The 10,958-nt window shown below is 42.7% G+C and overlaps 3 protein-coding genes across 5 annotated transcripts in view; 1 reads left to right on the top strand and 2 right to left on the bottom strand.

The window, feature by feature from the left end:
* The window catches only part of arrb1 (arrestin, beta 1), a 22,927-nt gene extending 16,503 nt beyond the window's left edge, over positions 1-6,424 (top strand). For 2 of the 3 annotated variants that reach the window (XR_004615784.1, XR_004615785.1), the window contains 2 exons: positions 2,061-2,919; positions 6,413-6,424. Coding sequence is in view for 1 of the 3 variants with exons in the window: in XM_034603631.1 (XP_034459522.1) it covers positions 2,061-2,172 (112 nt within the window). In the remaining 2 variants the exon portion in view is untranslated. Of the gene's footprint in view, positions 1-2,060; positions 3,014-6,412 lie in introns of those variants that run through there. The other variant, XM_034603631.1, reaches the window with a different exon arrangement.
* On the bottom strand, positions 4,037-5,060 carry LOC117772475 (olfactory receptor 51E2-like). Its single transcript, XM_034603644.1, has one exon. The coding sequence runs from the start codon at positions 5,055-5,057 to the stop codon at positions 4,062-4,064; it is 996 nt and encodes a 331-aa protein (XP_034459535.1). The 5' UTR covers positions 5,058-5,060; the 3' UTR covers positions 4,037-4,061.
* A 1,118-nt stretch (positions 6,425-7,542) lies between the features above and the next one.
* Positions 7,543-8,496, bottom strand: LOC117773057 (olfactory receptor 52K1-like). The gene has a single exon (XM_034604751.1). It carries the CDS (start codon positions 8,494-8,496, stop codon positions 7,543-7,545), a length of 954 nt encoding a protein of 317 aa, XP_034460642.1.
* Positions 8,497-10,958: the final 2,462 nt, after the last annotated feature.

Raw genomic sequence — 10,958 nt, 5'->3', positions numbered from 1 at the left:
TGCGTACGATGCAGCGCTCTGCGTACGATGCAGCGCTCTGCGTACGATGCAGCGCTCTGCCTGCCGTGTAGCGCTCTGCGTACGATGCAGCGCTCTGCGTACGATGCAGCGCTCTGCGTACGATGCAGCGCTCTGCGTACGATGCAGCGCTCTGCGTACGATGCAGCGCTCTGCCTGCCGTGTAGCGCTCTGCGTACGATGCAGCACTCTGCGTACCATGCAGCGCTCTGTGTACGATGCAGCGCTCTGCGTACGATGCAGCGCTCTGCGTACGATGCAGCGCTCTGCGTACGATGCAGCGCTCTGCGTACGATGCAGCGCTCTGCGTACGGTACACGTCTACACGTAGGCTACGATGCAGCACTCTGCGTACGATGCAGCGCTCTGCGTACGATGCAGCGCTCTGCGTACGATGCAGCGCTCTGCGTACGATGCAGCGCTCTGCGTACCATGCAGGGCTCTGCGTACGATGCAGCGCTCTGCGTACGATGCAGCGCTCTGCGTACGATGCAGCGCTCTGCGTACGATGCAGCGCTCTGCGTACGATGCAGCGCTCTGCGTACGATGCAGCGCTCTGCGTACGATGCAGCGCTCTGCCTGCCGTGTAGCGCTCTGCGTACGATGCAGCACTCTGCGTACCATGCAGCGCTCTGTGTACGATGCAGCGCTCTGCGTACGATGCAGCGCTCTGCGTACGATGCAGCGCTCTGCGTACGATGCAGCGCTCTGCGTACGATGCAGCGCTCTGCGTACGATGCAGCGCTCTGCGTACGGTACACGTCTACACGTAGGCTACGATGCAGCACTCTGCGTACGATGCAGCGCTCTGCGTACGATGCAGCGCTCTGCGTACGATGCAGCGCTCTGCGTACGATGCAGCGCTCTGCGTACGATGCAGCGCTCTGCGTACCATGCAGGGCTCTGCGTACGATGCAGCGCTCTGCGTACGATGCAGCGCTCTGCGTACGATGCAGCGCTCTGCGTACGATGCAGCGCTCTGCGTACGATGCAGCGCTCTGCGTACGGTACACGTCTACACGTAGGCTATGATGTAGCTTTGACGCAGAAGCATGAATTGGGCTTTAGTCTCTTCACTCAGTGATGAAACAAACAAACATGAACTCAAATCACAACAAATGAAAGTTGAGCGTTAGATAGTGGTTGGTTGCTTAGTGACAGAAAATAGTAGGAAGGATGAATGTGACGATAACTTGTCACCTGATCCCATGTTGACTCTACTTCCTGTCGAACATTCAGGTTACAATCACATGACTGTTCACGTCCACACTTCTCCAGTTTCACAGTGAATCTGACCTTTGACCTTCATGATGTTTGTGTTAAGATCAGTCACATGACCACGTCCATCTCACGTAAATCTGCCTCCACACCAACATGACATCACTGACCAATACGCATCAGCAGAGCACAGCAACAACCAATCAGAGCCAAGAACTGAATCACATGTGATGTCTCCTGTTCATAAACACATTTTTTATCAACCAGTCGCTGGTTTGAACAGATTCACATGTTACTGGTCATGTGATGTAAACAGGAAGTAGATTGTCTTGCTTAGTAACAGAAACTCCTCTGAAGGAGGAACAGTGATGGTGAAGAGTCAGAGCGGGGACGACGAGGTGGAACTGTTACTGACAGGAAGTGTTAGAAACAGGAAGTGTTACTGACAGGAAGTGTTAGAAACAGGAAGTGTTACTGACAGGAAGTGTTAGCGACGCTTTGTGTTCACCGCTGGTAGTCGAGTCATGTGACTGATGAGAACCAATCAGGAAGAGAACGTGTCATCGTTTACTAACGTCTCAGTTTCTGTTCAGACTCAAACACAAACCCAGAGTTTTCAAACTGAAACGAGATCAGTTTACACAAGTCTCTGATTCAGAGGCTGGAAACTGCAGCAGGCGTAACCATGGCAACAGTGATGAGTTTTACCTATAACGTATCAGGGTGGGCGGAGCCTCAGATTCACAGTGATTCCTGTTCTCACTCGTCTCTTTTCTTATTTTTAATCAATCAACATTCAATCCCCCCACCCCCCAACCCCCCAGTGATGATGACATCATCTTCGAAGACTTTGCCCGCCAGCGGCTGATTGGGCCAAAAAACGATAAGGACGAAGACGAGGAGCCGGTGGACTCGCCCAAACTCAACGACAGATAAAGACGAGGAGCATCAGCGTCGCTGCCGTTGGTAGTTGGAGCTGCCGGAGGTCACGTTTAGCTGTAACAGTCTGGACCCTGTCAACATCTGGCGGTGGCGTGTTATTGTGTTCTCGTTCATGTTCGTCTTCTCTGCGTCCTGCCGGGGTGTAAAATGCTAGAATACCACAGACACCAGTCCTGCTTTCAGACGAGCAGCTCTCCACTACTGGGCTGATGTGTTGACGCGGCAGTGTCGTCGTCGTGACGACGGCTCGTAGCATGCCTCACTTTGTTCTACGTGTTTCCATTAGGGATCGAACAGGAGTAACGTTGTGTTCAGATTAGTTTCGATGTGTCGTACCAGAGGGTCTTTGGTTGACGTGGGACGATTCGCCACTTCGAGCCACAACATGGACGTCAGCCTCCAGAGGCAGAGACATCTGAGACGTCCCGACTTGCTGAGAGGACTTTGAAGTATCCGATCAGCTGACAGGAAGCGGAGGCCTCCTTTGCATGAAACTTCATTTATTAATGTTATGAATAATCAAACTTTATTGACGATGGTTAAAGGAACAAAGGTGTGTATGTGCTTTGATGTTTTTATGTCAATCATTTTCCAAAACATTGTCAGTTTCAGACGCTGCGTTCAGCAACTGCTCTTACGTGTCATGAAATGAATCGTTCATGTTCCAGGTGGAATCTCGTGTCCCTGAGTTGACTGTGAACGCATCATGGCGACCTCATGGTGCCTCGGTTGAATACGTCTGTGGTGCGCCCTCTAGTGGAATACTCCAGTAACACAAGTAATACACGAGAGTACGTGAACAATTACACTAATGAAGCATAATGTTCATGAAAACATCCAGTTTATCTGAGGCCTTAAACCTCTGTGTTTTATTCTGAAATTTGTTGGATTCATGTTGTTGAATTATTCTTTAAATTTAGATTTAAATCAATTTAAACTGGATTTTATTTTGACAAAGTTAAGCTGCTGGTGTTTTTAATTTAACAAAGTCTCCAAACACTTTTGAACTTAAGACGTAACGTGTTAAAACTTTATTTAAAAGAAACTGTGAATGTTTTTGTCAACTCGTGATATTTGTAACGTTTTCACAACATTGTTTCTGTCCTAGTTGTCATGACAACCTGTCGGATTGAACTGATACGTGGTTTGGAAAATGATGTTTTATTGATGATAAAAACAGAATGGTCCTTTGGAGAAGAAATATTATTGAACATTTATTTTACAAAACAGAAGTATATTTGAACCTTCAAAATAAAACGTGTGAAACGTCCCTTTGTGTGTGTGTGTGTGTGTGTGTGTGTGTGTGTGTGTGTGTGTGTGTGTGTGTGTGTGTGTGTGGCCCAAACACAGGACAAAGATCCAAAACTCACAAAATAGTGTAATTATTTCTAAAATAATTTTCATTGGCTTTTATTTTGAAAGGGCCAAGAGGACAGCTGTGTACATCTTTAATAAAAAGACGTTTGTGGGTAAAACCTTTCGTTTCATGGTGGATCATTCTTAAAGAGTTTTAACCGAAATCTATTTTTTAGTAAAGATTATATTTATATTTTTATTTTTCTGTGACGGATGAGATCCGGGTCACGAACATGAACGTCCACAGTTGAATGTTTTAACGAGTCTCAATCGATCGTCTTAACTTTCTGCTCGAGGATGAACCTGCTGCGTGACTCTGTCGCCCCCTGCAGGACAGATTCCATGTGTTTGAGGTCATGATTGGTTGAGACGACGCAGCTGAAGCGTTTCTTCGTCATGTGACCGTGTCAGAAAACAAACTTTCACATGATCATAAAGAACATGTTTCCTTTAAATGACTGATGTGTGATTAACCTTTAAAAAACTTTGAGTGAAGAAGTGAAAACATTTATTGATAACATTTTACGTCACGTGTGTCTTTGTCCTGAAGGAAAAACTTTAGTTTCCGTGAGTTTCTTTTCTCTGAGTTTAAAAATCCTTAAAAACCCTTTTCGTATTTCTTTAGTCCGAACGCCGTAGATGACGGGGTTGACGGTGGCAGGGAACAGAATGTACACGAGTCCCATGAAGGTGTTGACCTCCGTGGGAACGTGGATGTTGAGGTTGTGAGAAAGGAAGGTGACGCTGCCCACCAGGTAGAAACACATCATGACGATCAGGTGAGTGCCGCAGGTGTGAAACGCCTTCCAGCGGTCCTCACCGGCCGCCGCCGCTCGTAAGACCACGCTCAGGATCTTCATGTAGGAGAGGATGATGAGCGAAATGTCGACGCCCGCAAAGCAAACGATCACGACGAGGCCCACTGTGCTGTTTTTCTGCGTGTTGTCGCACGCCAGACTCACCAGCGCCATGTGGTCGCAGTAGCAGTGCCGGATGACGTTGGAGTCGCAGAACCACAGTGAACCTGCCAAACCGACCAGCGTCGCCATGATGGAGCCGCTGCGGACCAGAGTGAAGAGCAGCAGCTGCACGAACATAGAGGAGTCAATGATGTCAGCGTAGCGCAGCGGGTGACAGATGGCCACGTAACGGTCCAACGCCATCGCCAGCAGCAGCGTTGACTCCACCGAGGACAGGAAGTGAGTGAAGAACATCTGAGTCAGGCAGCCGGCCAATGAGATCTCGTTCCAGTCAAACAGGAGGCCGAGCAGCGTGTTGGGGATGATGGCGGTCACCACCAGGATGTCGACCACGCAGAGCGTGCAGATGAGCAGGTACATGGGGCTGTGCAGACTCTCAACGCGACGGATCACGTGCACCAGCACAGAGTTTCCCAGCAGCACGGACACATACGAGGCAAAGAAGGGCAGCGCCAGCAGGCGGCGCTGTCGCTGCAGCTCTGGAAAACCTCGGAGCACGAAGGTGTTGTGGGAGATGTTCCAACTCGGTGATGAATCCAACATGGCGGCAGCTTCACCTGAGACAGGTTAGACAGAGAGAATTCAACACTGACGCAAACTAACGAGCAGGAAGAACAAAGCTTTACAGTTTGTACTCATTGTATTGAAACTGACAGATAATATTTATATAATAAGATTCATCACTTCTGTGTGAAAAGCTAACGATGTTTTATGTTTGTGCAACAACAACATAAACACATGAAAGAAACAAACTGTTTTCTCACGTGAATCAAAATGAACAGAAACAAACAAGCAGCTTTATTTCCCCAGTTTTTACAACAACACAGAGAAAAGTGAGCCTGTGTGTGTGTGTGTGTGTGTGTGTGTGTGTGTGTGTGTGCGTGCGCGTATTTTGGTTTCATGGCACTGTATATAAAATATTTTGTATATATTTATATAAATTTGTAAATATAACTTATTATAATTTCTGTTTAGAGAAAAAAAAGTTTAAAATCTATAAAATATTTTTGAGTCAAAACATTAAAACATGAAAAATAAATATTGTTTTTTGTTAATGACAAAAAACATTACACATTCAAATAGAAACGTAAATCAGGTCAATATTAGAATATAAAAACATGTTTATAAACATTGTACTTCAAATATTTGTCACAACGCAGAAATAATGATTTGATTCCTCATCACATGAAAATACTGAACTAATGAAGAACATGTGATAAAATCAAAATTCAGATAAGAAAAGAGTGAAACATTAAAATCCTTTTTAAAGACATGAACATTGTGGTCAACAGAGAAACTGAACATCTTTAACAACCTTTAAATCTTTATCCTCTTTTAAGAGTCTTTAGTGTTTGAAACATTTTTAACCCAGAATAATCTCTGAGGTAAATCTAAATTCATATTTTAAAAATGTTTTTATCCTGATTAACTTTTTACTAATTTCAGAATATTTAGTTTTTAATCTTTTTCACATTTTTAAACACTTTATTCTTATATTTCTGCTTTTATGTTGTTTGATCTTCAAACTGTTTAATTGTTAATTTATTTTTAACTCGTAAAGCAGCTTGTAACTGTTTTATATAAACTTTATTATCATGATTATTATTGTATCATCATAACAAAAACTCAAAATATTAAATACTCAACTAATTTCAGATGTTTGAGTAAATGAAAGAAACTTTTGTTGATTTTTAAATTAAAATAAAAAATAAATATACAACAGAAATACAGCTGAAGATAATTTACTATAGAATCATTAAATATTTTCAGTTTTGATGTAGACGATAAAAAGTTTTCATTGGAAACAAACGAAACAAACACGGTGAAAATGCTCTTACCTGCTGTCGTCCGGCTCTTCACCCCCCCCCCCCCCCCCTCCGCTCGTCTTATAGCTGAAGTCCGAACGTCCCACAGGAGAAATGACCCCGAACACAGCAGCGCACCGATTGGTCCAGAAAACCAAATTAGACTTGAGAGGAGAAATTCAAGTTGAATCCATTTCCTGTTTCCTCCTGACGCCTCGTTTGTCCATGTTTACGTTATAATGTTATTATGTTGTGATGTCATTTATTCACTCGTAACTTTATTTAAATTTAAAAGATGTTTCTGTCATTTCAGGTCGTTCTGGTCTCTCTGATGTTTGTCCCAGTTCCGGATCCGTTGGTTTGAATCAGTGATTTAATGATCCTTTCTGTTGCTGCGGCTCCTCGGTGATAATTGGCCCCGAGGCCCAATCAGAGCGTCGGGTTTCCCTCCGAGGATTGTGGGATTAATTATGAGCTGTGGGTCTGTGGTGCGTTCAGGGACTCTCAGCTGTAATCAGGCGCTTTAACAGATAAACACTGACAACACATCAGTTCACTTCCTGTTTGTTTTTCTCTTGTTAATGATTTAAATCTCTGTGATGAAGATGATGTCATCTTTATCATCCTCCTCTGTTCACGGCTTCCTTGCACATCTGCTTCTCTGCCAGCAGGGGGCACAACAACCTTTGGATCTGATTCCACTGACACTTGAAGTCACCTGGCCGCTGCGTTCAGGGCCAGGTGATATGAATATATGATTTTAAATTAAAGTAATGTTATTTGTTTTCATTATTATTATTTTTATTATTATACAATTGTTCTTTTTTTACATTTTTATTCTATGATCATATTTTACGATCATGTAGAAAATATCTATATTAAAATGTTTCTATACAAATTGTGAACATGTGACATGAAAACAATACAGAAACACACACAGAATAAATGTTTTCAACAAGATGCATATATACATTTATATGGTTTATTGTTTTTACTGAGCTGTAGCGCCCCCCTCAGGACACATGTTGCCATCAATTGAAAACATGAACAAACAGGAGAATTTCATGTTGTGGGTTTTTTGTCGTAAACCTTATAGTTGTTTTTGGCACGAAACTATTTAAAAACAAATTTATTTGAAATGTTTTTTATCATTTAGATAAAACTCATCTCTGTATTGTATGAAGTTGATGTTTGATTTTAATTTTTAATAAAATATAAAAACTTTAGCTGAGATCTGCGACGCAGCGACGGAGTGTTAGCATGTTGACGATGTGACGTCGTATCTCCGAGGTTCTGACGCCGTAGATGATCGGGTTGAAGCAGCTCGGAAAGAGCAGATACATGACGCTCAAGAAGTTGCGAACTGACGCAGGGAGACTGTTCCTGATGCGATACGACAGGAAGGCCGTGAGGACGATGGTCAGGCTGACGGCCATGACCACGATGTGAGTGACACACGTGTGAAGAGCTTTAACGCCTGATGTCCCTGAACGCATCACGGAGCTGAAGATGACCACGTACGAGGTGATGATGAAGAAGAAATCCACCACAGCAATCAGACTCACGGAGATCAAACCCACGATGCTGTTGGCGGCCGTGTTGCCACACGCCAACTCCACCAGCGCCATGTGCTCGCAGAAACAGTGACCGATCACGTTACTGAGGCAGAAGGACAAGTTTCCCGCCAGAATCACGACCAGCGACACCATGAGCACGTTTCTGACCACGAGAGGAATTACAAAACACAGAAACCTGGGTACAGACGTTCGTTTGTGGTAGTAGAGCGGCGTGCAAATGGCAAAGTATCGGTCCACCGCCATGCAGAGCAGCAGAGTGGACTGAAGAGCTCCGAGGAAGTGGACGGAGAACATCTGGACCAGACAGCCAATCAGAGAGATCCCCCGCCAGTCAAACAGGAAGTTCAGCAGCATGTTGGGGACAAAGAACAGCGGGAGGCCCAGGTCCACGCACGCCATGGCGGCGATGAGGAGGTACATCGGGGAGTGGAGGCTCTTCTGGGACATGATGACGTACAGCAGCAGAGAGTTCGCCACCAGCGACACGACCAACATGACGAAGAAAGGGAGGAAGAGGACGGGCCTCAGCGCCCCGAGGTCATTGAAGCCTCCGAGGACGAAGTGATGGTGGGAAGAGACGTTATCGCTCAACGTCTGCATCGTCTCCTTCGTCTCCTTCGTCTCCTTCGTCCTCTCATCCGACAGCGTCCTGCTCAGTCTGTCTGAAAAAACGTTTTATTTAAATTCACTGACGTCTTAGTTTGTTAGTGAACGCAGCACACACGCACACACGCACACACACGCACACACACTGATATTTGAATGAACACTGTAACAGTTACTGAGCAACAGCGCCCCCTGCAGCCACACAAGGTGATAACTCTGTGTCTGATGAAGTGTTTTCATGTAAAAACAAAGTTTATCAATCTCTTGACTGAGTCGTCCCTCTGGAGATTACCCATGATCCTCTGCTTCCTGACCCTGAAGAGCTGCAGCTGTAACAAATCCACCAAACTGTTCAGAACTCTTCATGTTTTAACAGTTTCCTGCTGAATATTGGAGATAAACTCTGGTTTTTAATAACTTCAGAGTATTTTGAACTGATCTCAGTTCAGCTTCAGTCTTCAGCTGCAGCTGGTTGTGACAGTTGAAGCTGACTCTCAGTCAGTTCTTCTCACAGGAGATGGAACCCACTCAGCAGAGTCACAGAGAACAGACGTTCAGGGAGAGAAGGAGGAAACTTTCTCATGTTCACACTCACACATCAGACTCACTTTCATCCAGCTGCTGTTAAAAGGTCAAATTTAAATAAAGCTGAGTCAACACTTTGACCATTGACCAACATGAACCCAGGTCCTGGTTCTGGTTCTGGACCAGCAGAATAAATACATGTTCAGTTTCAGCAGAACTTTTATATTTGATTCAACATGATGTTGAACATTATATAAAACATTTAATTATCTGATAGATGAATCAACACAACAGGAACTAAAGTATATAAACATTTTAAACTGTTTAATTTTGTGGAAATTGTATTTTATGGTTTTTATTCAAAATCGTATTTACTTTAATTTAACGTTTTTAATTATATTATTATATTATTTGAACATACTTACATATAATAATAATAATAATAGTAACAATAATAAGAAGAATTGAATAACATTACAAGGCTATTTACACATTCAATTATTCACAATGTATCATAATATAATATAATATTTAACACACTGCACACAGATATAATTATGAATTCAATTATGAAGCTTCACTTTTAAAATAAAGTAAAATTATTAAATCGAAAATTGTAACTTAATACACTTGATATTAAATGAATGTTCCATATTTTACATTTTGAGTCTCATGTTTTATTTCTGATTCTGATCCAACAACATTTATCTTCTTCAAGTTTAGATTCAGATGACGAATCTTTTAGTTACTAACTGACTCTTTTAAAACAATAAAACTTTAAATCTTTAAAATGATAAAACTGTAAATGTTTAAATATTTAAATCTCAAATATTAAAACTTTAAAACTAACCTTTTACAACATTAAACTTGTTTAACAATTATTTGAGCTCTGACATGAAAATCTCACTGACGTCTAAAAACCTGAACTGTTTAAACTCAGAAAAACTAAACAGTCGGATTTTAACAACATTTAATAAAATCCTGTATTTTGTTTATTCAATGTGTCACAGAACAAACTCACAGCTTCACCTGTGAAATCTGAGAATTTAAATCCTAAAAAATTATTTATCTCTGAAAGAAAAATCAACGTGTAAATAATAAATTCACCTGCTGACGTTTGTAGATGTTTCTCATGTTTCTCCTCAATTTTCACATCGAATTCACAAAGAATCAAAAGTCAACAGAGATTAAAATTATCAAAATGTTTCAAAATCATGTTGAAATAATAAAATGTCATTTAAAAAAGTCAGATCTAGAAAACGCTCGTCAGACTGAAGGTTTGTGAAGAAGAAACCATCAGCAGCTGTTCGATGTTGTCGTTCCGACTCTGCCCCGTCGGCTCTGAAACTCTCGTCTTTCACTCTGCGGAGACGAAGGTTGAACTCACACAAAGTCCCAGAGAAACAGCGTCACACAAACTGAGCCACACAAACTGAACCACACAAACTGAGACAAACAGCCTCGTCGTCCACAGATGATTTATTCTCTTTCTGGAGAAATAATCTGTCACACACGTCACATGGATGAAATCATGTGATTCAGGGCGTCGCGTCACTGGTGACGACACGAACATGAAAAACAACTTGACACTGAAGTCTTCAACTCGCTGATGTTTGTTCAAGTGTTTCTGATCAGTTTGGTTTGAATCAGTTATTTGATGATATAAAAACATGCTGACTCAGGGTCAGGTCGAGGTCGAGCAGGGGTACAGTCGTCGTCTTTATTTTCTCCAACAAGGATTTGTGTTTGAGTTTGAGAGACGTTGCTGGAGCGCTACTGACCCACTTGTGCTCATAGAAGGAATCAAACAGACGACGTCAGTAGACCAGCGCTTCACAGCAAATATACTTTACAACAACTGTGTTCCACTGGATCCCCTGCGTTCATACGATAACATACGATAAGATAAGATTCTCTTTATTGATCCACAC

The sequence above is a fragment of the Hippoglossus hippoglossus genome, chromosome 13, assembly GCF_009819705.1.
Source record: "Hippoglossus hippoglossus isolate fHipHip1 chromosome 13, fHipHip1.pri, whole genome shotgun sequence".
Taxonomy (NCBI): Eukaryota; Metazoa; Chordata; class Actinopteri; order Pleuronectiformes; family Pleuronectidae; genus Hippoglossus; species Hippoglossus hippoglossus.
The sequence above is the reverse complement of the archived record's forward strand: the minus strand, read 5'-3'. Positions and strand labels throughout refer to the sequence as shown.